A 27,296-nucleotide genomic window follows, 5' to 3' on the forward strand; every position below is an offset into this window, starting at 1 on the left:
AAATACCATGGCTCGACGCATTGCGTGCCATCCTTGCCAAGGGTACCAACGTAACCAGCTCTCATTGCTTTCATGCCCCTCCTGTTTCATTGCAGCCAGGGGTGGCTCCAGGCAGCAGCGCAGATACACCAAAGCCGCGGGACCGGCAGATCACCCGCAGAGATGCCGCCGAATCCGCATGACTGTGGACCGCCCGCAGGCATGCCGCTGAAGGCTGCCTGACTGCCGTGCTTGGGGTGGCAAAAAACAGAGCCACCTCTGATTGCAGCACTATGTCTTGGGTCCAGCACTAATCCCACTCTAATGAGGTGACACTTCCTGGCTTTTAAATGAGTTGGTTATGACTAATCTTACCACTTTCTAGTCAGGTCGCTAGCAGTAGTGCTTTGCACTTAGTTAGTGGTGGAGATGAGAGGTGGGCAAGCTGTCAAGCAACAGTGGGGAAAAAAGGAGTTCCGTAATAGTTCAAAAATATTTCAGCAGAATCCCTCCTTGTCCCCTAACAAGCCTTCTCTGCCTGCTCCCAATGCACTCTCACAGACACAATTTCCTCGAGGGCTGGTCTACACTAAGGGGAAAAATCGATATAAGATACGCAACTTCAGCTACGTGAATAACGTAGCTGAAGTCGAAGTATCTTATATCGATAACTTACCCGTCCTCACGGCGTGGGATCGATCTCCGGGGCTCTCCATATCGACGCCGCCACCGCCGTTCGCGGTGGTGGAGTTCCGGAATCGATATAAGCGCGTTCGGGGATCGATATATCGCGTCTAGATGAGACGCGATATATCGATCCCTGAAAAATCGATCGCTACCCGCCGATACGGCGGGTAGTGTAGACGTAGCAGTCTAGTCTAAGGACACTGGTTTGTTTTAGGTCCAGGGTTTGGGTGGGGGGGCTTTAATAAGAGAGTGCTGGAGTGGTGTTTACAGGACGCTATATACATAGAAATGGGGCATAATTTAAAAAAAATGGATTTTTCAAAGTTTAACAGTGTAGGTAGGTAGGTTGCCAGGTTGGCATCTAACATTAGGGTGACCAGACAGCAAATGTGAAAAATTGGGACATTGGGTGGGGGGTAATAGGAGCCTATACAAGAAAAAGACCCCAAAATGGGGACTGTCCCTATAAAATCGGGACATCTGGTCACCCTATCTAACATTTAAATACGTAAAGCTCAAGTCTTTGAATATGTCAGTCCATTTAACTGCCAAGGCAAAATGAGAATCTTTTACTTGCTGCTGTTACAAATACCACCTAAATTCACTGCAACTGCTAGGGATTATATGGAGATTTCCCTCTTTTCCAGTTTACATTGTGCACGTGCCAGCCCTTTGTCTGGTCAGTTTCACTCCTGCCCCCCTGTCAGTTATTCCCTAACCCTGCAAACAATGCAGATTACATAAATTGTCCCATTGACTTCAACGCATGAGTAAAGGGGCCCATGTGCAAAACTGGGCCCTCAGGTCCTGATCCTGCAAGCTGTCCCATGCCAGATTCAGGGTTTGTGATTGCTTCGGGGGTGGCTAGTCATCACTTCCAGCTGTGAAATTTCAGGCCCTCTCCAGAGAATGCTGCAGGACCCTATTGCTAAGGGCTCTCATGTCCCCTTGCAGTCGCTGCAGCTGCCGCTGGGAGCAGGGGAGAGGGCTCCCTGGGAGCCTGTCTCTGGTCTGTGCTGTCAGGTCCCTTTAAGAGAACCAGGAAGTGAGCTGCCTGCTTCTGCATGTCCCTCCCTGGGAGGGGATCAGCTCCCGCTCAGTGTGCAGGGGCTCTGTGCTCCAGGAGGGGCTGGGGCCCTGCCTCCGGGGGCTGTGCATGGGGCAGGCGGGATGGCAGGGGCTGGCTGGGCACCGCCACGCCTGGCTGAGTTCATCCTGACCGAGAGGCTGGGCAGTGGCACCTATGCTACTGTGTACAAAGCCTACAGGAAGGTAATGGGGCTGCTGGGCGCAGCCAGAGGGGGATGGGCTGGGAGATGGGCGCAGCCAGAGGGGGATGGGCTGGGAGATGGGCACAGCCAGAGGGGGATGGGCTGGAAGATGGGCGCAGCCAGAGGGGGATGGGCTGGGAGATGGGCGCAGCCAGAGGGGGATGGGCTGGGAGATGGGCGCAGCCAGAGGGGGATGGGCTGGGAGATGGGCGCAGCCAGAGGGGGATGGGCTGGGAGATGGGCGCAGCCAGAGGGGGGTGGGCTGGGAGATGGGCGCAGCCAGAGGGGGATGGGCTGGGAGATGGGCGCAGCCAGAGGGGGATGGGCTGGGAGATGGGCGCAGCCAGAGGGGGGTGGGCTGGGAGATGGGCGCAGCCAGAGGGGGATGGGCTGGGAGATGGGCGCAGCCAGAGGGGGATGGGCTGGGAGATGGGCACAGCCAGAGGGGGTTCTTGGGGGGTGGAGAGAGGAAGGGCACGAGTGGGAACATGCTTTCAATAGCTCCCGCTAAGAGGCCGTGTCTCCCAAGGGAGCCTCTCTGGCTCTGCCATGGGGGCCTGACCAGAACTCTCTCCCCAGCCCGACAGCTGGTCTGCCAGTACAAACCCATTCCCTGGCACGGAGCTGAAACACTTTCACCCTGGCAGGGAGCTAGCTAGAGCAGGGCTGCTCCTTCAGTCCCTGACTCTTCTGGGTGACTTTGGGCAAAGCCTCGCCCTGTGCCTCAGTTTCCCCATTTGTGACAAGCAGATGATGATACTCTCCAAGGGAGGCTGTGTGTCTCGTTATTGTCTGCGATGCCCTGTGAGAGCTGCGTGGGGAAGGGGCTCGAGGGACAGCACATTATGGATAATGATTCCCCTTAGAGGAATGCTGCCTGGCATGACTCACACACCCTACGGGGAGGTGTTTCCATTTTGCTGCCCCCTACTGTCGTTTCCATGGGGACAGGGGCTCTCCTTCCCGCCCCATGAGGTTTCCTGGTCAAGAGCCCCATCGTGCCCCATTCTTGGAGGCTGTATTTCTAAACCAGGCAGTGCCTTGAATCCTGCCCCTTCCCCATAATCCAACCCTCCGGCCCCCAGCACTGCCCTGCCCATGGTTGCTGAGGGGCGGCTGAGCCGAGGCTCCTCTGGGTTGTGCAGGTGCCATGTGATATGATTGACTCAGGAGGTGTGGCTGACTGATGTGGGATTGAATCGCTTAGGTCCTACATGGCCCCATTCCCACAGTACCTGTGCACCTCACGCTCGCTAATGTATTTATTCTCACACACTCCTGTGGGGTCGGGCAGTGCTATTATCCCTATTGTTCAGATGTGGACATTGAGGCCCAGAGACGCTAAGGTTATGTCCACTGCACGCTAAGCCAGGCTCTGCCTCAGTCTGAGCCCAAGCCCCACTTCCATCCACACACAAATCAGTCTGGCTCAAGTCAGCAAGCACTCAGGATCCGGGTCCAACCCCCTGCTGGGGGCGTGGATCAGAGCCCAAGTCCCACTGATTCGGGTCCACACCCTGTCATTTTGCAGTGTGGGTGCAGCTCAAGCCGCACACCTGAGTCAGAAGGTCTGCGTAGTGCAGTATGGCGGATGTGTTAGCACGGCTGGGAGACCCAGGTCCAGCAATTGTAAACGCAATTTACAGTGCAGTGTGGACACTCAAATGTGGGCTTGAAAACAATGAGTCCACAAGCCCGTGTCCTACAGACCCGGGTTTACAATGTGGTGTAGACAGCCCCTCAGTGACCTGCCCAAGGTCATGCAGGAAGCCTGCATGGTTTCCATTCCCTTTCCAGAAGAATGCCCGGGAAGTGGTGGCCATCAAGTGCGTGAACAAGAAGAGCCTGAACCGGGCGTCGGTGGAGAACTTGCTGACAGAGATCGAGATCCTGAAGACCATCCGCCACCCACACATCGTGGAGCTGAAGGACTTCCAGGTGAAGAGCAGCAGTGCCAGGGCTGATTGGGGCTCGTAGGAGATGCGGGGGTTGCCGAGGGCTGACTAGCGGGTCTCTCCAGACTTGAGGACTTGGAGGGCCAGCTCGGGGGCTTAATGGGGGTGCGTGTGACTGAAGCATAGGCGCCGACTCTGCAGGTGCTCCGGGGCCCCTTCCCCTCTCTCCCAGTGCCTCCTGCCTGCTGCGATCAGCTGTTCAGGAGGTGCGGGGGGGGGGGGGGGGGGGGGGGGGGGGGGGGGGGGGGGAGGAGCAAGGGCAGAAAGAGGAAGGGGGAGGGAGCAGAACGGGGTGGGGCAGGAAGGGACAGAGTGGGGGCAGGAAGAAGCAGGTTGGGAGCTTGGGGGAAGGGGGGGAGTGGGGGGCCGAGCACCCCCTGGGAACTAGGGAAGTTGGCACCTCGGGACTGAAGTGTTGGAGCAAGGGGCCTCCTGAGCCAACTGCCCTGCTACTTCCATGGACTGGTTGGTGGGAGGCACCTGGGCAATGCTTGTGGTTGGGCCACATACACAAGCCCAGTGCAACCCCACTGGCTTCCCTGGAGTGTGTGTGTGTATGAAGCTAGGCCCCTGCCTGCAGCCCTGGAGAAGCAGGAGTCAGGCAGGCTAATGCCTGGTACCCCCACCTAGGAGTTACAGGTTGGTTTTCCCCACTCCCTATCCCTGTTGTGTCACATTTGGATACGAGATAACCCAGCACCCATCAGCGTGACAGATTCTGCGTGTGTCTTGCAGTGGGACAGTGACAATATTTACCTCATCATGGAGTTCTGCGCGGGGGGGGATCTGTCCCATTTCATCCGGACGCGGAAGATACTCCCGGAGAAGGTGGCAAAGCTCTTTCTGCAGCAAATGGGTGAGGGGACCCCTGACCCCACCTCTCCCACCAGTCCTGGGCTGCAGAACCCTCATCCTTGGGGGGGGCGGTAATTGCATGATCCTTTCGCTGCTTCCCAGGTGCAGCAGCTTTTTGAAACTGACTAGAGTTGCCCTGAGCTGGAATTTGGGCAGGACACTGGAGTGAACGCCTCTACTCTTGTGACAAATGCCCTGGGGTCCCTAATGCAATGGGGAAGCAGGGAGCATTTGGATCAGGGTCGGGAGGGAAAGCGGGGTAAGAAGGAACAGAAGTGACTGGTCCCGTGGAGCCATTGAAGGAAGTGGAGTCTTGGAGGTGGGGGGAGGGTTGCAGATTGGGGTGGAAATGATGCTCTGATGTCCCTCCCATGTCACACTGGGTCTGTTTGTCCTGCCAGCATGTGCCCTGAAGTTCCTTCATGACAGGAATATCTCCCACCTGGACCTGAAGCCTCAGAACATTCTCCTCAGCTCCGTGGAGAATCCTCATCTCAAGCTGGCAGGTCGGCACCCTCTTAGCTGATGGCTGTAATGGGGAGCCTGGAGGGTGCAGGTGGGTGGATTTAACGGGAAGGAAGGTCTCTGGATCTCCACAGGGAATGGGCCAGAGCCCTCGGCTTCCCCCTCCAGTAAAGGGAAAACCCCTTAGCAGGTTCTGCTGTGTCCACTCTCCACCGAGTATGGGTGGCAGCGTGCTGGCTTCCTCACACGCAGTCCCCTGCCCACGTGCTGAGGGGAGTTCAGTCTCTGGCTTCCATTTGGCCCTTGGATTCTTTGCCAGCAAGGTGCCCCGTGGTTACTGTCCTGTGTAGCTGGACTGAGACCTGCCAACTCATTCCACTCTGGCCATTGGGTGGTAATAACTTTGAGCCACTCTGGACCTGGGCTGGATTTGAACTGGGTGAAAGGCTCCATATTCCATTACCAGTCCCCTGATCCATCCATCCTGCCCCTAGTGAGCTTGTTCTAATGTGTCTTGTTGCGTCTCCTTGGCCGTCCCCCTTCCCGCTCTTTCTGCTCTCTGCAGATTTTGGCTTTGCGCAGTACATGTCTCCGTGGGACGAGAAGCACGTGCTCAGGGGATCCCCGCTCTACATGGCCCCCGAGATGGTGTGCCAAGGGCAGTATGACGCCCGCGTGGACCTGTGGTCCGTGGGGGTCATTCTTTACGGTAGGTCCCCCTGCCTCTGGGCTGGTGGGTGAAGGGGTCAGTCTCTGTTTGCATAGGTGAGATTCTTCAGCCTTTGCCTTCTAGCTGCCTGTCTGTTATAGCCATGCTGCTGGAGCCATGGATCAGCTAGTATTGCTGTTACATACCCGATACCCAGGGCTAGGCAAACCCCAGGAGATCGGAAGTTTCAGTCTGAATAGTCTCCCCAAAGTCTGGATCTCTTGGGTCAGAGTTGAAAATCTCACTGAAACAGACATCTAGTACTTGATCTGGGGTCTTCCCCTTCTCTGTGTAGCTGTCTCTATGGTGTGCGTTTGTCGCACAAACACTGATGAATTTTCCCCTTAGGAGATAGGGAAGTGCTATTATTTCCGTACTACAGATGGGGAACTGAGACGCAAAGAGACAAAGGCTCAGATCCTCAAAGGTTTTCGCTGATTTCAATGGAAGTTAGTAGAGCCCTGCAAATCTGCGGATCTCCGCTGTATATCCGCGGACCATGTTTGTGTAGGGTGGATTGGATGTGGATCCAAATTTTGTATCAATGCAGGGTTCTAGAAGTTAAGAACCTAAATACCTTTGAGGATCTAGGCCTAAATAACTTGCCCAAGTCACACAGAAGGGAGATTGTGGTAGAACCAGGAACTAAACCAGGTCTCTTGAGACCCAGTCCAGTGCCTGAGCCATAAAACCGCCCTTAATCCCAAGGTCGTTCTGAGATCGCCTTCAACTTTTACCATCAGAAACAGCCTTTGGGATCTTCAGAACTTCAGTGATTCCCATCTCCCTTCATCAGATGACCCCAAATCTGAGCTGTATGTTTGCTCTGTCTCTCTGAATAAGGCAGCAGCTGCTCCCCTCATTCTGTACCGAAAGGACTGACCCATGGTGTTTCTTTCCACCTCCCCAGAGGCGCTGTTTGGGAGGCCGCCTTTTTTCTCCAAATCATTTGCCGAGCTGGAGGAGAAAATCCGCAGCAACCGGGTGATCGAGGTAACACTGGGCCAGCCGGGATGTCTCCGGGGTGGGTGATGTCTGAGCTTGTGTAGGTAGAACTGGCAAACAGGAAGCACTCTGCAGCAGTGACTATTCTAATGTATCTGACTCAGTCAGATATTAAACTGATAAGACCAGATATAACTTAGTAGATAATGTTTGTACGTCACGGTCCAGGAGACACAGACAAGACTTTCATCTCGGGGCCAAAAAACCAAACACATCATGACACTTGATCATAGCCTTTAACAGGCCGAGAGGCTACTTATGCTTGATCTAAGCTCTAAGGGGCCGAGAAGCGATCACTCAGGGCAGGCAAAAGCAACTCTGCACGGGCAGCAGGAGTGTGTGTCCGCCCAGGGGCTAGACTATCCTTGCCGATCTGGATTTTCTCGGTAGCTTGCTGCTCCATGGAGCACTGTGGCTCTAGAGACCTCGGCCTGCATTCCAGTCCTGAGACAGAGAGAGAGGACTCCAGGATGGAAGGAGGGGGCAGGTGAAGGAGGAGGGCAAACAAGTCACATAGGTCCAGTGTCTATTGTTTCCCCCTTTAGACACTGGATGGAGAGGGAGATGAGGAAAGTCCCAGACACATTGGAAAACCACAGAAACAATTGATCCAGGGAGGGCAGTGGCTGGAAAGAGACAGTGTTGGGTCAAATTTGGTCCAAAGTGTAAGATTTTGTGTTGAAACCTCCCCCACTCCCGCCCCAAAAACTTTCTACCAAACCTAAGAGCAGTAGAAATATTTCTATTAAGTTTAAAAAAAAAATCATTGCAGGGGAAAGAGGGGTTTAAAAACCAGCAGTCGGAGTCTGCATGGTCAGCTGCATGGTGCCTGAGAGTGAAACTGACTAGGAACAAAAATGAAGCTGACTCCAAACAAAAGTGGAAGCAGTTTATCTCCTTGCATTGGCTGAGCAGAGGGAAATCAGTCGAAGGCAGCACTAGTGCAAGTGGGAAGTGTCAAAATCCTCTGAATAATCTTAGGTGTAACCCAGATAAGGCAACTGGAACAAACTGCAAATTTTTGGCTTGGCAACGTCCAGTTTCACCAGCCCGCAGGGTTCAGAAATCACCAGTCAAGACCCTGAGAAATTGTGAGATTGGCTTGAAAATCAAGAGATTTTTCACAATAATAAATGTTTCTCCCCTGGCTTTGGTGACTTGAAGGGGGTTTTAAGCTTTTTTTCCCCAACATCAAAGAGCTGGAATTTTTTCTTTTCTTTTTTTAAAATAAAATGAAAGCTGAGATTCTCACATGATTGTCCGGCTCCAGGTGCTGGGGCTTTATGAAAACACCAGATGTTGTGAGAGTTGGCAAATCTGAGTGTCCCTTTCAGACAGAGATCTCTCTGTTGTCTCAGGCAGACCGCCCCGTGTTCACCTCTGGCTTGGAGTTTGAGCAAGCTGCATGCCCCAGCCCTGCCTACCCTTTCACTGCTGCTCAAAGTGATCACCTGTATAAACAACAGACTAACTCCCATCTGTGACCCTGATGGGTAAAAAGACATGACTGGCTCTGCTGGAGGGCAACCCAAGGGCTTTATCAGAGACAGCAAATCTGTTACAGGCAGAGCAGAGTCCCATGGGGGAGGTAAATGAATCCCACAAGCACTGGACGTGGTTGTGGTCATGGTAACCAGCCACGTCAGCATGGAGACGATATCGTCTCACCTTCATCCGAAGGGATCATGAAGCGCTTGGCTGGCCGCCTGGGCAGGGATCGCATCGCTGCCGTGCGGACTCCAGCTGTGTTCCACCCGAGCTGTATTAACGGCACGTGGCAGCCCTACCTGAGAGGTTCTCTTTAATGAGGGGGTGATGATTTCAGATACGTCCACCCAGCCCTTTTGCTGCTAGACCGCCTGCCCCACCTGTTCTGCCTCTGCCGTCCACTGTCAGGAAGGCAAGAACGTGCCTGAGACAGGAGGGGTGGGTGAGCGAGGCCTGGCAGGGGGCAGCACAGCCTGCTGAGCCCTGGGGCTGCGGGGAAGGCGCGCACTTTGTTGATGGCTCCAGAGGCCCTGCCCGGAGCAAGGGGAGGGCCATCCGCAGGCCTGGGCTTTGGGGGCCTAGTGTCTGCGTCAGGCACCACTGCAAGGTTGTCATGCCCCAATCTGTTCCCTGCCTCTGATGATGGAGACACTGGTAACCTTGGAGAACCGTGTCCAGGTGTGAGAAGTGATCGGTGGAGGGGGCAGGGGAGGACTGGCTGGGAGATCTCCTAGGGGGCCTCCTGTCCCCATTGGGCCCCCGTACAAGGGCAGTAGTAGCTGCAGGTGTGACCCTGGCTCTTTCAAGCTGTCCAGGCCTCAGCCATTCAAAGGCGCTGTGTGCAGCTGCTGCCTGTTGTATCCCTCTGTCCCCCAGCTGCCCAGCCGGCCCCGGCTTTCCCAGGAGTGCCGGGATCTCTTGCAGCGCCTCCTGGAGAGGGACCCGCTGCAGCGCATCTCTTTCGAGGAGTTCTTCGCCCACCCCTTCGTGGACATGGAGCACATGCCCAGCGCCGAGAGCCTGCGCAAAGCGGTGAGTCTGACTGACACTGAGAGATCACTCGGGGCACTGCTCTGAGGGGAGCCCCCTGTGGATCTGCCAGACACTGACCTGGGGCATGGCTGTGAGAGGAGGTCGCAGTGCAGTAGACCTGGTGTATACCAGATCTGAGCCTGATCTCTCTGCTGGTGCAGTACAGATCCTCGCCTTGTCCACCTCTCTAACCCCCTCCCCTGCCCTCTTCTCTGTGCCAGACCGCCCTGGTAGTGGAAGCTGTAAAGAAGGATCAGCAGGGAGACCCCTCGGCCGCCCTCTCTCTCTACTGCAAGGCCCTGGAATTTTTTGTCCCTGCCCTGCACTGTGAGTGACTAACCCTGTTTCTCCCCCATCTGCCTTTTGTTCCTCGTGGCTGGTGGGAACGGTACCGGGCGACAAGGGCTCACCTGTTGCATGATGTCACCAGTGCAAGTAGCTTCACTGTAAAGTGACCCCCCACCTGAATCCCTTCTCCTCTGGGGCCTTTATCACTGCCCCACTGCGCTCTGGTTGGGACCAGCCTGCAGGTCTGGGAACGGTCTCTCAGGGGAAGAGTGGGGATTTGAGGATTGCTGAAACTCTTCTTTGGGGGTTGGGAGGGAGCTGGAAGCAGATGGGGTTGATTAGTGTGTGGGGTCCCCCTACACACACACACTCACCCCAGGCCTGGAAACCACCTTAAGTAAAGAAGTTCTGTGTGGGCCAGAAAAGGCCAAGGTGTTGGTTGGGCTTCCTGACCCCCAAGTGTTCTGCATGGGTTGGGGGTCATGTTCTGAGGGTCATTAGTTCTAGGGGAGAGACTGACTCCTTGGGCTGGGGGTTGGAGCTGTCAGTGTGAACTCCTCCCCCCATCTTATCTCCTGCAGATGAAACTGACGCTCGCAGGAAGGAAGCGATCAGGTCAAAGGTCAGTGACAGACCACACTAGAGCAAGGTTGGTCCATCCAGTGGTTAGGGTGCTAACTGGAGACTTGGGAGACCAGGGTTCAAGTCCCTGTTCAGCCAGACTCTGCGTGACCTTGGGCAAGTCACTTAGCCTCTCTTTGCCTCAGTTTCCCCCGCTGCACAGGGGGGATAACAGCACTGCCCTACCTCCCAGGTGGGTGCGAGGATAAATTCACAAAGACTGTGAGATGCTCAGATACTGCAGTGATGAGGGCTGTATCATTTCCTTAGCTACATAGATCTTTCTAGGTTGGATGGGTGAGGCTGGTAGGGGAGGTAGGTCAGATGGGAGCTCAGGCTGGAGAAGGTTGGGAACTGGCGTGAAGGTGAGAGGGGGCATCCAGGGATGGATGGGGAGGGCGGGCTGGGCTGGGAGTTATGTGAGGGTGAGAAGGGAGGGTTGGCCAACAGAACAGTGGGCCCAGCACTATCTGTGGGTACATCTGGCGCCTCATGTGGGATCCTGTGTATGGGGGTCTCCTGCTGCCTCCATTCTCCTCCACACATCCCTCCTGTGAGAGCCGGCTGTCGGAGCTGTGCCCTTGGAGCCAGCCTGGGGGGCATAACACTTCTAAGGCCTGCCGCTGCTTCTGCTTTCCTCAGGTGGGTCAGTACATCTCGCGAGCGGAGGAACTGAAGACCCTGGTGACATCCAACAACAAGACCCTCCTGCAGCAGGGCAACCCCGCCAGGGACATCCTCAAAGGTAACGCCCTGGATGGGCAAAACCTCCCTTCCCCCCAGGAATGGGCCCAAGACGGCTTGACTGGGGGGAATCCCATCTAGGCTGTACCATGTGACCAGAGTGCACGGGGTGGGGCTTAAAAGGGGGAGAGAATGCTGACTCCACCTGGAGAGCAGGGCTTGCAGGGATGCTGGTAGCACATAGGAGAGAGGGCTGCTCAGTTCCCCCTCGCCTTGCAGTAGTGAATCCTAGTTTCCCTCCCCTAGCGGGGTATTCCCTCTACCCGTGCTGCTCTGAGGCCTCACCCTTTCTTGGAACATCTCGTTACAGAGATGTCCAGGGACAAACCCCGCCTGTATGCTGCGCTGGAGGTGGCATCTGCAGCCATCACTAAGGTGAGTCCCAGGGTTAAGGGACAGGGATTGTTGCTCTGGATAGCAGCACAGTGCCAGGATCATCCTCCTTAGTCACCTGATACACTGGCAGCGGAGGAGGCTAGAGACAGAGTTAAGACCTCTACACGGATAGGGGCAAAGCTTGGAACGAGCTTGGGCAAGAAGATCACTGCTTGGAAGAAATTAGTGGGAACTGGGATCCCCAATCAGTGAGGGCCATAGATGGGTTCTTTAAGCAGTTGAGAAATAATAATGCATGCAGCACTTTACAAAGCAGCCATATCACTATCCCCATTTTACAGATGGAGAAACTAAGGCACAGGGTGGTGAAAGAAATTGTCCAAAGTAACCTAGTGAATAAGTGGCAGAGTCAGGAAAAGAACCCAAGAGTTCTAAGGCCCAGTCCTCCAGCCAATAGGGAAAATTCCCTTCCTGTGACATCACCCACTACATCACTTCCTCTTGTAGGGTTCACAACAATGTCCAGCCAAAAGGTGACCTCCCTCCCATGTATTCCATGCCTTGGGAAAACTGATCAGCTTTGAGAGCCATAAACTGCCGTCTTGCCTGCAGGCCCTCTTTCAGCCCATTGTCTTGCTGCAGCTGTAGTTTCATCTCAAACACTGTATAAGCTACACTTTAAAAGGCATCCATTGGTCCCTCCCCCAGTATTGCTGGTTGGTTATATGGCAGGTGGGAGAATCATTTGCCACTCAACAGACCTTACGCTCCACGCTTAACGCAGCAACATTTCTGCGTTGACCTCAGAGAGCCCTTTGCAAAGTATCAAACCAGCTAAATTTAGGAGGGGGCAGAAACAGAAGTGCAACTCCCATGATTGGTGCATACCAGGTGACAGCCAGCGGAGCCTGTCTGAACTTAATCTTGCAGCACAGACTGATTGGTGTCTTATTTTTCTGGACTGGGGAGAGAACCAGAGCTGAGACCACCCAGTTAGTTATTCTACCCCAGAGCTCCCATTGGATGGGAGATGTAGTTGTAATACACTAGAACAGTGTGTGTGAAAGCAATGTCTCCCTCTAGTGGCTTCCCAAGCATCTGTGGCAGCCTGGTCCTTGCTCGCAGTTAGAGAAGCTTTCCTTTAGCTTGAGTAGCAGAGAGGTGGGTGTTTGATGCTGAAGATACCAGGTCTGAACCCTGCTGAGACCTGTGGACACCTGGCCACTGTGTTATGTAGTGTCATGGTTCAGGGCTAGCTGCACCTTCGATCCCTCTCATTCTGGCTGAGTGCACCCCGCTTTGGTGTCAGGCCTCTTGCCTGCACCAGGGCTAGGGTGGAATCCCTGGAGTCTCCCACTCAGCCCAGATCTCAGCTGAAGCCCCCCATGTACCAGCTGGGATTGCTCAGCAAGCCCAACCGGGCTTGGCAACTTGCAGGACTTCCCTTCGGGAGCTGTGGTGAAAACAGAGCCTCAGAGCAGCTTTTTCAAAACTCAGGATTGTTTAATCTCAACAGCTGGAACAAAGGGTACCAAGAGAAAGGACAACAAACCGTTTATGTGCATATCTGTCTTAGCTAAGGCTTAGGTAGGCCTAGTTTCTCCAGATCCCCCCATTTCTCAGACTGGGGTTCAATCTGCTTCCTCATAGCCCCGTGTCTCCCCCCTATGCCCCAGGGGCTCAGTTTTTATCCACTCCACATTTCTTTGTTTCCATTTCCCATCTGGATTTCCCCCTCCCCTTTACCATCCAGGGACTGTTGAACTCTGCATGGTCAGAGGCAAACTTCAAAGAGACTGATAACTGCATTGTCCCTTTAAGTGTCAGGGAATGGAGGGCGATCAGACATGTCTGTCTGCTTTCCTGCCTTGGGGGCAAACTAAGGCCTGAATTAACCTTTTGTAATCATAAAACAAACACACAAACATATAATAACCATGAAATATTACAGGCATCATCCTTTACACGTGCTCACAGAAGTGAATTGCCTGTGCTCATATCTCTGTGCATTTGAGGATTTCTCTCTCCAGGACTCAGGAGATGTGCTGGGTGAACTTGGGCAAGCTGTGCCTCAGTTTCCCCATCTGTGAAATAGGAACAGTGATCCAGCCCTCCCTTTGTAAAGTGCTTTGAGGTCTACTGCTGAACAGTGCTAGATAAGAGCTTGGTACCCTCATTGTATGCGCTTTCTCTCCTGCCTCTCCTCACTAATGTTATGCAGTGTCCGGGAGCTTGTCTGTAACCTCCTGGGGTCTCTGTTCCAGGAGGAGGAGGGCAAGGATGACTCTGACACACTTGATCTCTACCAGCAGAGTCTGGGGGAGCTGCTGCTTATGTTAGCTGGTGAGTTGCAGCCTGCAGTGGGATTCCAGCTGGCGCTGCTGGAATCTTGCTTAGCAACAGAGACCGTACATGCTGCTATTCTGTGCGGCGCTGGAGGCTAACGCTGCCTGCTCTCTTTCCAGCAGAGCCTGTGGGCAGGAGACGGGAGCTGCTTCACTCTGAGGTATGGAATGGGGTCGTTCCTTTTACCTGCTCTCCCGGAGGAGCAGCCCAATGGGGATTTCAGTTACAGGCTCCCTTGGTTTTAGCATTTGCTTCCATTCCTTCCTGCTAGGGATGACCCATGGCCGGATACTGAGAGCCCTTTGCCAGTGGTAAGATCTCTGCCCCAGGGGAGTGGCAGAAGTTTCATTACTCCAGACCAAGTTCTCGGTCAGGGACAATCCTGCTCTGACCTCCCCGGGAACAGGCTAGATTGGGCTTTCAGCTGGTGGGGTGTAAGCCAGGGGTGGGTTTGCAGGGGGAGCTCAGTGGATCATAGGACTGTGTCCTATTCTGGGCCCCACACTTCAGAAAAGATGTGAACAAATTGGAGAAAGTCCAGAGAAGAGCAACAAAAATGATTAATGGTCTAGAAAACATGAGCTCTGAGGATAAATAGGTGAAAGCAGCAATATCCCTGGTTCAGGAAGATTTAGCAGGAACCTGGGCGGGAAATGGAAGGAAGAACTCACTTGGGGCTGCTGCCTCTCCTACTTGCTACTCAGTTCTAGAACAGCCGCATAGGCCCCATCTCACCTCCGCCTCTTGGAGTGGTGAAGAAAAGGAGGAACAGCACAGCAGCAGCCCTCTGTCACCTTCCCTGGTTTCCTCCTGGGTCCCAAAGCCCACAAACCTTGGCAGCTGCAAAGGACTGTGGGATATGGTGGGTTGTGGGATGATTTTTTGTTGTTGTCTTCAGATAAAAAGCAATGTTCTGGGCTGGATTATAATAGTACTTAGCACCTGTTCTAGAGCACATTCCGTCCCATTTTATGAATGGGGAAACTGAGGTGGGAGGAAATCACGTAGGTAGCCTGCAGCTGAGCTGGGAACAGAACCCAGGCCCCCATGTGCCAGGCTGGTGCCCTAACCACTAGACAGCGCTGCCTCCCTTGGACTGAACAAGCTCGATTAGTCCAAATCAGCCTCCTTAACGCTGACTCTTCACCTCCCAGCTGCACTCCCATGGTGGTCCTCGAAGCCACTGGTAGAGTCGCCTAGATCCCAGCTGTCCTTCCCCCACTCCCCAATTCCTCCCCAGGTCACCCTCCTGGCTGAGGAAGGTTGGACCCAGCTCTCTCCTGAGGCTAACCATGTTGCCTTCTCCCAGGGAACCAAACCAGGCTCCCTGCCGCTAAGCTGCCAGGCCAGCCTTTCCCCACTTCCTGAGCTGGCATCATTTAGCTGCCGGCTCGCGCTGAGCTGTGACTCCTGGTCACGGAGTGGGACGAGTGATTGTTTGTGTCTTGCTGGCAGATTCAGACTCTGATGGGCCGGGCTGAGTATCTGAAAGAGCAGATCAAGGTACAGCAGGGCTGGGGGGTGAATAGGGAAGGATTCATGCGTGGGGTGGGGGCTGGGGTGTAAATGGATACTTGGGAACGTAAGAGAATGGCCTGGGTAGGATGGGGGGTGGGGGTGGGGCCGTTGAGGCATTTGCCAGGTGTGGGAAGGTGGGGGCGGTAAATTGGGTGTCTGGGGATTAGACAGTGATCGGCCCCTGGCCGCAGTGTGATGAGAACTCTCCTCTGTGTTCCAGATGAGGGACGCGCAATCCATGGGCAAGGAGATGCTGTCGGAGTCTGTCCGGAGCTGTGAGTGTGATTGTGCCTTACACAGCACTGGCCTCTCCCCCTCGCTGTTCCCTACTGGCAGCTCCCCCCACCCTGCCTCCCATTAACACTGTTCCCTTCCCCCCCAACCCCACCCATGCAACGCTTCCAGTCCCTCCTCGGCGCAGCGCCATGCCAGCTGCCCTCCCTTCTCCACCTGACTGTGACTCCTTTAGCTCCACTGGCTTCTCACTGCTCTGTCTGCCCCACTAACCCCTCCCGTAGGGTCTCCCATCCCCTCCCTCCCTCTGTTCTGCCTCCCACCCCATGGAGCCTCTGTGGAGAATGTGCAGAACCCATGTGACTGTCCTCCACCATCTCCCTGTCTGAGCCCCTCTGCATCTCCCAGGCTCCTGACCCCTCTGCTCAGCATTTTATTTTGGCTCCTCTCACCCCATTGCCACCTCCTGGTTGTCTCGCCTCGGCTGCACTTGCTCCTACGACTGACCCACGCCTGCCCGCCATCTTCACCTCTCTCCCCTCTCCCTTCTACTTCTGAATGGTTCCTTAAAGTCCTCCCACAGCCCCTCCTGCCTCTCCAGCTAACACGCTCTCCTCCTCCTCGTCCCCTTCTCGAACCTGCTCCTGCCCCCTCCCAGCTCTCTCCTGCATCCTCTGCAGTCCGGCTTCCGTCCCAGCTGGCCCAGCTCTCACTGAGACAGCCAGTGACCTGGTTCTGTGGGTCAGTCCAGATGCTCCTTCAGTGTCTCTCTCTGTGGCCCCATGACCTGCTGTCCATCAGTGTCCTGTCAGGCTCCATCCTTAGTCCCCTCCTGCTCCCGCCATGCTCCGTTCCTGGGCGACCCCATCCACTCTCACGCCACCAACTGCCATCTCCTTGCTAACAACTTCCAGATATGCCTCTGCTCCCCTGTTGAGCCCTGCATCCGCCACTCCCATAGTTCCTGCTCTGGGCCCTATCCCATGTGTGTTATCCTGCCCACTGCCTGTCTCATCCTGCTGCCCCCTACTCCCACCTGCTGCCTGGCCAGCTCCTCGGCTTGCTGTCCCCGAGATCTCCTGCACCCCCTAGTGGTGTCACACATCCTCGTGCACCACCCACTAGGCCAGAAATAGCCTGGATCCGGCCTGGGCTCTCTGTGGCCTCCAGACACAGCTTCAGCGCTGCCCACCCCTCTCAGCCCCTCGCCCGACTCACTGTCCCAGTTCATACGTCATGGACAAAAATCCAAATGTCTTAATGCTGCTTAAGCCATTCCTCTCCCTTTATCCATCTCCCTGGCACGCAAGATGCACATGTAGCAATCGGCACGACCCCTGACTGTTCCCGGGCCCCTTCCGACGTCTCCTCCCGGGCTGTTACATCTAACCTAGACTGTACGCTCTGTGGGAAAGAGACCGGTTGTCTGCACCTGGCTCTAAAATGCCACGCCTCCCTCGTGCTGCTGTACAACCAGCCCAGGCGGCGAAGAGTGGCTGGATTTTTCAGTAGCCCCCACAGTGAGTTAAGAGCTGGTGCCCAGCCAAACCCCCGCCCCCCCCCAGGCTCCTGACTCACCGTGTCGCTTTTCAAAATCCCACCCTGGGATCGTTAGGTTGGAATCAGGAGAAGCAGCAATACCCAGAGCCAGGAATGGAGAAGAGGCTGGAACCTAGGTGTCTCCCCGCTCCTGGCTGCCTGGGGCTGCGGCTCTCCCCTCTGTTCAGTGGGGGAGGGCGGGCATCCCTACGCGTGGGGATGAGGCATAGGGAAGGTCTCAGTGCTTGCCCCCCTCTGAATTTGGAACAGTTTGATGGGAAGGGGGAGCGATCGTCCCCTCCCCGTTTGAGTGGGGTAGAAGCAGGCCTTTGTGCCGTCTCTCTGCAGCTTGGGAGAATCCACAGGTAGCCGCTAATCCCCATCCCCTTTGTGCTTGGCTGGAATACACTGCCGTGTGGGACCAGTTCTCTGCCCCAGAGGCTGGTAGCTTCCCGTGGGGGCAGGAGGCTGCTGTGGGGATCTTTTTATTTCTTCTTGAACAGATGTGGAGCCCTGAGGAGGGGCAGGGGTCTGTCTGTCCTGCCTCCCTCTCCTACGCTTGACAGATCACAGGGGGATGCCCTCTCCCTTTGTCCTGTCAGGCACGGGGGATGGGCGAAGGGGGGCAGGCAGGTGTTCAGAGGGGCCCCCAGAGGCAGCCCTTTGAACTGAAATAGACATGAGGCGCTTGGCTCTGTGTCTCCATGGGAGGGGCCATTGGAAAGGCCAACGCTCCAGAGAATGTGCTATAAGGAAGGGACCCTGCCTGCACTGGCCAGTGGGCGTGGACCAGATCCAACAGGGCTGGGGCAGAAGCTAAGGGACATGGATGGCTCAGGGCCTCTCCCTGCCCAGGTGATGTGTTGGGACTGGGATGGGGGGAGCAGGGTGCTGTCCCTACAAGTACCTCTGCACTGGCTGATCTGACCCGTTGTCCAGATTTTTCAGCTCTTGGAGTCCAGCAAATCTGTGTGATCTGCTGAGCTGGAAAATCAGAGCTGTGTTCTCTCTGCCAGGGATGCAGTGTGGCGAGCCAGGAGGAGACTCACTCTCCCCCCGTTTATCCCGGAGCCCCTTCCCACGGATTCTCCTCCCTGCTCTGCGCAGTCACGTGGCCAGCAAACCTGGCTCCCCCGTCCCCCGAGCTCTTTTCTCCCCTGCTGCACCCCAGGCTGCGGGGAAGAGGGGGGCCGTGGGCATGTGAGATGCGTGACAGCCTGGCCCAGCAGAGGGAGAGCTCTGCTCCAGCCCAGGAGTAGTCTGGGAAGCCTGGCTGGGTGTCAAGAAGATTTAACCCTTTAATGTTTAGTTGGCTCTTGCCTCATGCTCCCAGGGTGGCATGTTGGGAGCCGGGCTCTGTGCAGATACTTGTCCGCACTCTTTTTAAATTATTTATATTTTTGATAGAGGTGAACTGAAACCTTTTAAATCCCCCACCCTGTCTAAGATCCCAGCTGGGTGCTGGCATCCAGGCTCAGACAGGTCAGTTCTTTCCCAAGGCCTGAGCTCGTAGGCTGCTTCCCCATGCTCCAGTCTGTGCCTCTGCTAACTCTTACATCAAAACAGGGATCCACGTTCCCTGGACTCCTATTGCTCGGCCAGCTCTCGGTGGCTTAATGAGCTGAAAAATAGTCTCTACTCCTTATGGGTGTAAACCTTCACCATGTGAACTGTGTGTAAACGAGTGTAGCGATGTGTGCCTGAGTCTTCAGGCAGCCTGAAAGAATAGCTTTGAGAAGTGTGAATTGCTCCCATTCGATTCTGTGGGGATGTTGACTCTGAAACCTAATGTGGGCTTATGTGTCCATGTTGTTAACTATTACACTGCTGATCAAAGCAGCTGAGAGAGAGGGAAGACCTGCAGAATCTGCTGCAAGCGGCATCTTCTTTCAGTGACCAGCAGGCAGAGCTTGGGAGGGTGCCACCGTTTATTTTCCCAGCCTGACCCCTGTAGGAGGAAGAAGAAAGTGCAAGCCCTAATGTGCTTTGACTTCACTAGTGTCACACACTCATGCTACTTGCTTTTTGTCCATTTTCCAAGCCCTGTCTGTGCCTGCCAGCCTGAGTCTCTGTATAGTTTCATGATACAGGATGAATTCTTGGCCTCCTGTCTACAACAAATGACATTGTCTTGCCAAAATGTTAGGGCTGCCCAGAGGATTCAGGGGGCCTGGGGCAAAGCAATTTCGGGGGCCCCTTCCATAAAAAAAAGTTGCAATACTATAGAATACTCTATTCTCCTGGGGCCCCTGCAGGGCCCGGGGCATATGGTAAATTGTACATGTATGGTCTGTGAAGTGCTTTGGGTTCCTTGGCCAAGGAAAGGCGCTATATAAATAACAGGACCCAGCTGTTGTCCTTGCAGTATATGCAGTGAGGAACGTGGCATCTTGCCCACCCAAACAGGGGCTTGACTCTCAATGGAGGTCTCTTAGATGTCTGTTACCCCACCTGAAGACACAAGTGAAGGCCAGGATTTTCAGAGGGACTAGTGACATTTTGGTGGGTGTCAGACTTGAGACCCCTTTAAAGGGATTTTCTGGAAGTGCTAAGCATCTCCTCTGAAAATCTGAGCCCTTTCAAATGCATCGAGTCTGGCTCCCAAAACCACTAGTGACTCTGGAGATGCTCACCTGACGGTGTTTGTGGCTCCCATGTGTTTGCACCCACAATTATTTGCACCAGCAAAATGGGAAGCTGGGCTTCCAAATGGGGCTGTAGCCTTTCTGTGCTCGCCCCCTTGACCCCCGTCTCTCAATCCCCGTGCAACCAGGCCATTGATCAGCACCTAGAAGTGGGAGCGTGTGGATTTAACACTGAATGGAGGGAGGCAAGTGGATTTTCCTCTCTCCCTCTACTTCTGTCCCTTTCTCCTTCCATCTCTCCTCACTGACATGCTGACAGAGGAAGGAGGTCAGGGGCTAATGGAGTTTGCGAGCAGAGTAGTTTTTCGGCTGCAGGCCCTGTACCGCCAGCTCTCATACGGGAGCAGATGGGGAGTGGGGATTTGATTTGTACATTATAAGGTTAGGATGGGTAGGAAATGAAGGGCTCAGCTCATCAGATTTGACATAAAAATCCTGCCTGGAGGGTGCATTTTATTATGATGATTATTTTAATCCTACATCGTCCCTGCAGTAAGCTCTTGAGTGGAGTCGAATGGGGTAACCATGGGATTCCAGCGTTACTGCTCTGCAGTGGGCATGGTGCCATAAACCAGGCTCCTCTTGCAGCAGCTGTGGGAATAGTCGTGTGTGTCAGTGTCAGGGTTCCTTCCCCACTCTGAACTCTGGGGCACAGATGTGGGGACCTGCATGAAAGCCCCCTAAGCTTATTTCTACCAGCTTAGGTTAAAACCTGGTACGCTGCCACCACCAAGTGATTTAACAAGAAACAGGGAAAGGACCACTTGGAGTTCCTCTTCCCCCAAAATATCCCCCCAAGCCCTTACACCCCCTTTCTTGGAGAGGCTTGAGAATAATATCCTAATCAATTGGTTTCAAAATGATCAAAGACCCAAACCTGTGGGTCTTTGGACAATGGAAAAATCAGTCAGGTTCTTAAAAGAAGGATTTTATTAAAAAGAAAATGTAAAAATAATCTCTGTAAAATCAGGATGAGAAATAACTTTACAGGGTAATCAGATTCAGAGAGCCCAGAGAAACCCCCTCTAGCCTTAGTTTCAAAGTTACAACAAAACAGGGATACCTCCCTCTAGCAAAGGTAAAATTCACAAGTTGAGAAAACAAAGATAAACTAACACGCCTTGCCTGGCTGTTACTTACAAGTCTGAAATATGAGAGACTTGTTCAGAAAGATTTGGAGAACATGGATTGATGTCCAGTCCCTCTTAGTCCCAAGAGCGAACAACCCCCAAAACAAAGAGCACAAACAAAAGCTTTTTCCCCCCTCCCCCCAAGATTTGAAAGTATTTTGTCCCCTTATTGGTCCTTTGGGTCAGGTGTCAGCCAGGTTACCTGAGCTTCTTAACCCTTTACAGGTAAAAGGATTTTGGTGTCTCTGGCCAGGAGGGATTTTATAGTATTGTACACAGGAGGGCTGTTACCCTTCCCTTTATAGTTACGACAGTCAGGCATACTGACTCCAAGTGACCGTCCACCTTTCTGTCTGGGGTAATCCGTGCACAAGAGCCCTCTGCCCCCTGGATGCATCTGCTTAGCAAACTCGGGACGGTGCCTCTCGGCAGCTGGTAAAACGATGCTGTATTATAGGAGTACCTTCTACTGCCTAGTCTCATCAGCGTGGATGGATCTGCATGTCTTACATACTGTGTGGAGAGTTAAAACAGAGAACCAGGGACCCCCAGGGTTGGTAAGACGATATGGAGTCTTTCCCTGCCCTCTTGATCACTAAAGCTCAAGATCACTTGATCTTCAGCCCAGTGGTGAAGTGACCAAAAGCATTTTCCGCCTGATGGTAGCTGGTTATATATCCTGAAGTAAGTTGGTTCCAGTCCTGTTCTTAACAGATAGGTCTCCATATGACAGGAGGCTGCCTTCACGATTGGCTCCAGCTGCCTTATTGGCAGCCTTAATAAGAACGAATGGTTTAAGAAACCCGAATGATCTAGTCACCCTTTGGAAGCTTGCACTGCATGTGATGTACCTGCTCTGTAGATAAACAGAGGACTTCAGGGCTGGTGTTATGTTTCCTTTTGCCAGGAGCACTGTCAGCTTGAAATCTTGTCTTTTTTTAAAGTGACTCAGTGGTTTCAGGTCCTGCCTCTAGTTCCCACGGCCAGATTTTGTGATTGGTTAATAATCATACAGCCCAATTTAAGTTGTTGTTTTTTCCCCTCCCTTTGCTGTGTGAGACCCACATAAACAGAATCTGTCTGACCAAACAGGTTAAAGAGTGAAATTGGCTATTCACAATATGCAAAGCAAAGACAAAAACAGAATATTTCTCTCTAATCTCTCTTATAAGAATTAGTCTTGGCAGGGTTAGATTTTATTGGTAAATGTTGAAATACGTTGATTTTACCATACACACACACAAACAAAAAAATATTTCCATCCATAATAATCAAAATGTATAGATAGGCAAAGTAAATAAGAAATGCTGCTTGAGAAATTGTTAGTTTGACTCCAGGATATTTACTTTGTATATTTGAATGTCATGTTGACAATTTGTTTTCACAGTTCTAAATTGTTAACTTTTTTAATCTCAGCATCTCCCATCCTTCAGTAATTACTCTCTGACACCCGCCCCCATCATTTCCCAAAACTTGGACAATTTAAATTGATAAAATTTTCAGGTTTTCAGCTTTTTTTTAAATTTTGCTCAAGTGAGAACATTTTAAAATAGATAAAAAAAATCTTTAAAAATCCTTTAAAATAAACATCTGTCAAAGTGATCAAAAACTAAAATTGAATTCCACCAAGCCTTGTTAGAATGTAGCTCTCACTCCAAAACATTACTTACAATCTCAAGTAAACCAATTTCCAACCGAAGTGATGTTTTTGAAAGTTGATGTCCTTTTTAAAAAAGGAACGGCGCTGTTGACTTGCTCTAAAGCCCAGTGAGGTCAGTGGAAAAGCCCCATATGATTTAGATTTAACCCAGCTCTTGTGGGTCGAGCTTCCAGAGTTTCCTGGGATTGTTCCCATTGAAGGCATGGGGCAATCCAAGCCCAGCTCACTGCATTTACATTCTGCCCCATTTCTAGATCCTAAGGGCCTGATCCAGTGGCCATTGAAGCAAATGAGTCTTTGCTCTGGCTTCAGCAGGTGTTGTTGGATCAGACCCCGGATTTCCTAGGGCAGAAGGGAGAGAAAATGGCAGAAGCTGTGCTGTCAGAGAGCAGCAAGCCAGCTAGCTCTGCAAAGCTCTGCCTGCTGTGGGGCTGCAGCTTCCTTTGCTCACAAATCTCCCTGGTGCCCAGAAAGGAGTTGCAGGCATGCAGCAGGCTATTGGCCAGGCTGTGAGCATGTCATTGAGGGCAGCTGCGACCCTGGCCATGCTCTCCCTTCTGCCCTAGAAGATCAGGGGTCTGATCCAACACCCGCTGAAGCCAGAGCGCAGATGCTCATTGGACCTAGGGTGACCAAATGTCCCGATTTTATAGGGACAGTCCCGATTTTTGGGTCTTTTTCTTATATAGGCTTCTATTACCCCCCACCCCCTGTCCCGATTTTTCACATTTGCTGTCTGGTCACCCTAATTGGACCAGGCCCTCTGAAATGAGGTGAGTGGGGCCAGGATAGAAATTAGCTGTGTCTTTATGGAAAGCAGTGAATTGCGTTGCAACCAGTAACCTTTGCGCTCCTGACGGTCTTGCAGAGGAGTCGCTCTTTCTGTCGGTTTAGCAGCCTGCACCGTTCAATGCTGGATGAAGAAACATCAAAGTTAGTTCATTCCAAAGGCCCTTAATCAGTGGGCCCTTTCAGGTCAGACTCAGCACCACGTGGCTTGCACTTGGGTTTACTTTAATTTGGATGCTGCTAAACCTTGTGGTGGGAATGGCTTTCCCTGGTCCTTATCTCCCACTGCCTTCCTGACTGTGAACCCCTATCCCTACGCAATGGAAAGGAGGAGAAGGATGCAGCATGTCACTCTGTCCAGTTTCCCCCATCCCAGGTCCTGCTTCCTTCCCCACATTAGCAGGGAACACAGCTAGGCTTAAGAGTAGCTCTGAGAATTGTTCCTCCTGAAGTAGTTGGGCTGGAGGTTAAGTTTTAAATGCAACGGCTTCTGATTGCAGATAGATCTTTCCATGCTCAGCAAGGCTGGGAAATAATATAGAAAGGCCCTGGCGTATGGTTATATTGGTTTTAAAACCTCCTCGCTTGCCTGTGTTTGCTGGTGCCTGCCTAAAAATCCAGATCCATACAGCCTGTAGAAAGTTTTGAGTTCTGTAATTCAGAGAAGGCCTGTACAATGGGGCCCCAATCTTGGTTGGTCTGTAGGCAGTATCATGATAAACATGATCAATAATTGTCATGCAGTCCAGCAGGCCAGGAGTGAACAAATATTCAGTCTGATGTCTCAGCCATGTCATTTATTATTTCGTTGTTCCATGGTAGCAATCATGGCCCCAGTGTGACACCCCAGTACCTGCACTGAAGCATTCACAAGCTAAGCAAATAATTTTCCATTCTCCCCCCCACCCTTTGTTTCCTGTGTCACAGCCTGTATTCTGCAGTAACACCCAGGTGAGCCTAGACCCCCGCGGGATCAGTACAGCACCCAAGGCAACAGATACTGACAGACCTCCTCAGCACCAGCCTCCTCATCTGACTTCCCATCCAGGAATGACGTGCATGCATTGTGGTTTGCGTACGTGTATTATCAGATACATGGGTGGTTTAAATACATACTGTCATGTTAGTTACAGAACACGAGTTTATCTAGAGGGTTTCACTTATATGCGCTGATGATTTTACATATGTATAGACACAGTATATATGTACAAATCATTGTAAAAAATGGGCATGTGCTGTCATCGTATGTTAAGCGAAGAGAGAATTTAAAAAGAGCTTTTAGTATTTAATGTCAAGGAACACTCCTAGCGCCATTACTGAGCCCTGCCTGGGGAGCTAGGGGATAATGGCAAGATTTAGAGCTTAAAGGGCTGATCGTACGAACAGGGCATTTGTATGTGTTGCTGTAGAGTACTGGTCTTTAGGGATCCAGTGAGGGACGTGATAACAGAAGGCAGGGGGTTTTAGCGCTACCTTCCTTAAGGATTCGCTCCCTGCGGCTGCTCCTTCCACACTCACTGCCTCTCCGCAAGAGAGTCGTGGATAGAGGGGCTGGGAAGGGGCTGAGGGGGATCTGAGGAAAGGGGCTGAGTCCCATCCCCCTGGCTGCAGGATGGTATGAATGTATTTCTGCCTAATCCCCAGTAGCACGCTTCAGTCCCTCCAGCCAGGGGCGCCGTGACTGTGGCAGACGGCCTATTCCACCCTCGAATCTCCTTCACTAGTGGGATACATATTGTTTTCTTCATTTTAACTCCTGCAGAGTCCTCCCCCGTCCCCCTCCGTAAACTCTCCATCATCCCCTGCAGACCATGTGCTCATCTTTCCTTTGGGCCATACATGTTCCTTTCTCCTCACAAATCCTCGTCTAGGACACCTTTTAAAAAAAATCCTGGCTCCCGATTGGCCGGCGATGTGCAGCCAGTGCTTGGCGCTCTGTCCACACCCTGAGGGAAGAGAAAGGAGGTGGGGATGTACAAATATAGCTCGCCTCCCTGGGGCCCCAAGGGGCTGAGCACCTCTTGTGAGTGTCTTGGTATCTCCTGAAGTCAGCGAGAGCCGAGAACACTCAGCACCTTGCAGGATCAGGGCCCTGGGGATCTATGGAAGAAAAGCACTTAGTAGGGCCTGATCCAAATCAATGGACCAGGACCATAGTCTAAATATTATCTACTATGCACCTTTAATCTTGGTAAAAGCCACACCAGATAATCTCTCAATAACTAGAATCTATTTGGTTGAGCTTTTACCAATTGTGTTTTAATTATTCAGGGCTCTATTTTTTTTTTAATTGGATCCTAAGCTGACTGTTAAACAGACACATCAGTAGTAGCTTGTTTTTAAGACTGACTGGACTGGAAATCCAGCCAGCTGCTTAGAAAATGCTCAGCGGCGTGGGAAAGCCGAACAGCCAACACTGCAGTCGGGTAGGTGAGGGCTGGGGTCAGCTCCATGAGCTGGATGCTTATGTGAGCAGTGGAGCTGAGTGGAGTCTGACGTGCCATGCTGTACGGAGCACTGACGTGCAGCACTCCAGGTCGGGCGTGACTAGAGCTGGGCGAAGAAACATATTTTTTCCATTAAAAATGCGGATTCGGCAACGCTGAATTGTTTCACAAATTCATGGTGATTCTGCTAAATTGTTTTGGTCCTTTAAAAAACATTGGGGGGGATGGGTTTGAAATGGCTTTTAGTTCCAAACTGTCTCTTAATTTTATTAGAATGTGGTCAAAATCAAAATATAATGATTTGAGTTTGTCAAAACAAAATCTCATTTGCCCCAAAACAATTTGTTTTGTTGACCTTCCAGACTTGCCAATGAACAAAAAACTCTATTTGCTCAGCCCTAGTGCTGACTCGAGTACTGCAGATGTGCCTTCATGAGTGGCTCAGTCAGCTCCCTGCTCCTACATCAGATCTCTCAATCAGTCCAGTCGCTCCGTTTTGGAGCAGAACTTCCCCGTGTGCATCGTGTGTCCTCCCCAATCTCTTTCTGTAATACTGTGTCCCTAACCAGCGTTTTCTCAGGTTGTAGCAACACTGTCCTGAAATGGCTGGGGCGAGATTAAGCAAGCTAGGGGGACAGAAGGGTTCACATCAACCCTAAGAGCATTGGGCTACATCTGTGCACTTTATTGTCTGAAGCCTAATACGCCAGCTTGAATTTATCCTGACTGATTTTCATGCCCTTTGTCTACTTCTGTAGATCCTGGACTATCCCAGACAAGGGGAGTCATTTGCTATGGGGCAAAGGGGGCAGTTACCCCTCCCAGACCTTGATTTGCCCCTCTGCCCCAACTTTTCATAGGTCTCTCTGTTCCAATTCTCTCCCCCCTCATCGCCCCCCGACTTTGCAGGATACAATCTAATCACATATAATGTTCTATATGCTGACAACTTTCCCCCACTCCTGCACTCCCCTGAAATGCTGCAGGCCTCTGTGCCAAATTCATCCCACTGGAGGTCATGACAAAATTCTGGTTGGGATCAGGCTTTGGCCTTATTCCTATGCCCATATACCTGGGTGCTGAATTGCTAACCACCAGTTCCTCCCTAGCACTGGGTTTATTGGGTCTTTCTGTTTGGAGCTCCTTTGAGCCACAATCCTGACTGATCCTTTCCTCCCTGTGACAAACTTTACTTAGAGACATCACTTAACCCTGAAACCCCCAACGTTATTGTGACCCCAACCTCAGCTCTTATTTTTGATGATTTTTCTTTCTGTTCTGCTTGTAGAAGGCTGGGTTGATGACTGAGCTCCTCAGAGGCGCGGGCAGCTCCTCTGGCTCTGTGCACTGTTCGTTTTAAATGTAGGGGAGGGAAACGTAAATTGCAGCAGTTGCTTGGCAGGAGGCAGCGCTGTGTGAATGGGCCCAGCACTGCTCGGAGCTTTTCTCAATGTCTGCTGCGTTTAAAGAAAATGTAATTTATTGTTGGCTTTATTAAATAATTTCCCAAATACTCCAGTCGCCAGTTCCTTTCTTCGGTGCCCGGCTCGGAC

The 27,296-nt window shown here is 52.5% G+C and overlaps 1 protein-coding gene across 3 annotated transcripts; it reads left to right on the forward strand.

The window, feature by feature from the left end:
• The first annotated feature begins 1,750 nt into the window (after positions 1–1,750).
• ULK3 (unc-51 like kinase 3) lies at positions 1,751–27,256 on the forward strand. Of its 3 annotated transcripts, none has more exons than XM_044979676.1 (16): positions 1,751–1,938; positions 3,735–3,875; positions 4,628–4,748; positions 5,149–5,253; positions 5,778–5,921; positions 6,832–6,914; positions 9,291–9,446; positions 9,668–9,773; positions 10,316–10,356; positions 10,998–11,100; positions 11,410–11,474; positions 13,700–13,778; positions 13,901–13,941; positions 15,237–15,284; positions 15,520–15,574; positions 24,224–27,256. In XM_044979676.1, the coding sequence occupies exons 1-16, from the start codon at positions 1,837–1,839 to the stop codon at positions 24,238–24,240; spliced, it is 1,407 nt and encodes a 468-aa protein (XP_044835611.1). In that variant the 5' UTR covers positions 1,751–1,836; the 3' UTR covers positions 24,241–27,256. The 3 variants fall into 3 exon arrangements, with proteins under 3 accessions (XP_044835611.1, XP_044835613.1, XP_044835612.1); XM_044979678.1 differs by having other exon boundaries at positions 13,904–13,941; XM_044979677.1 differs by having other exon boundaries at positions 3,738–3,875.
• Positions 27,257–27,296: the final 40 nt, after the last annotated feature.

Source organism: Mauremys mutica, chromosome 11, assembly GCF_020497125.1.
Source record: "Mauremys mutica isolate MM-2020 ecotype Southern chromosome 11, ASM2049712v1, whole genome shotgun sequence".
NCBI lineage: Eukaryota > Metazoa > Chordata > Testudines > Geoemydidae > Mauremys > Mauremys mutica.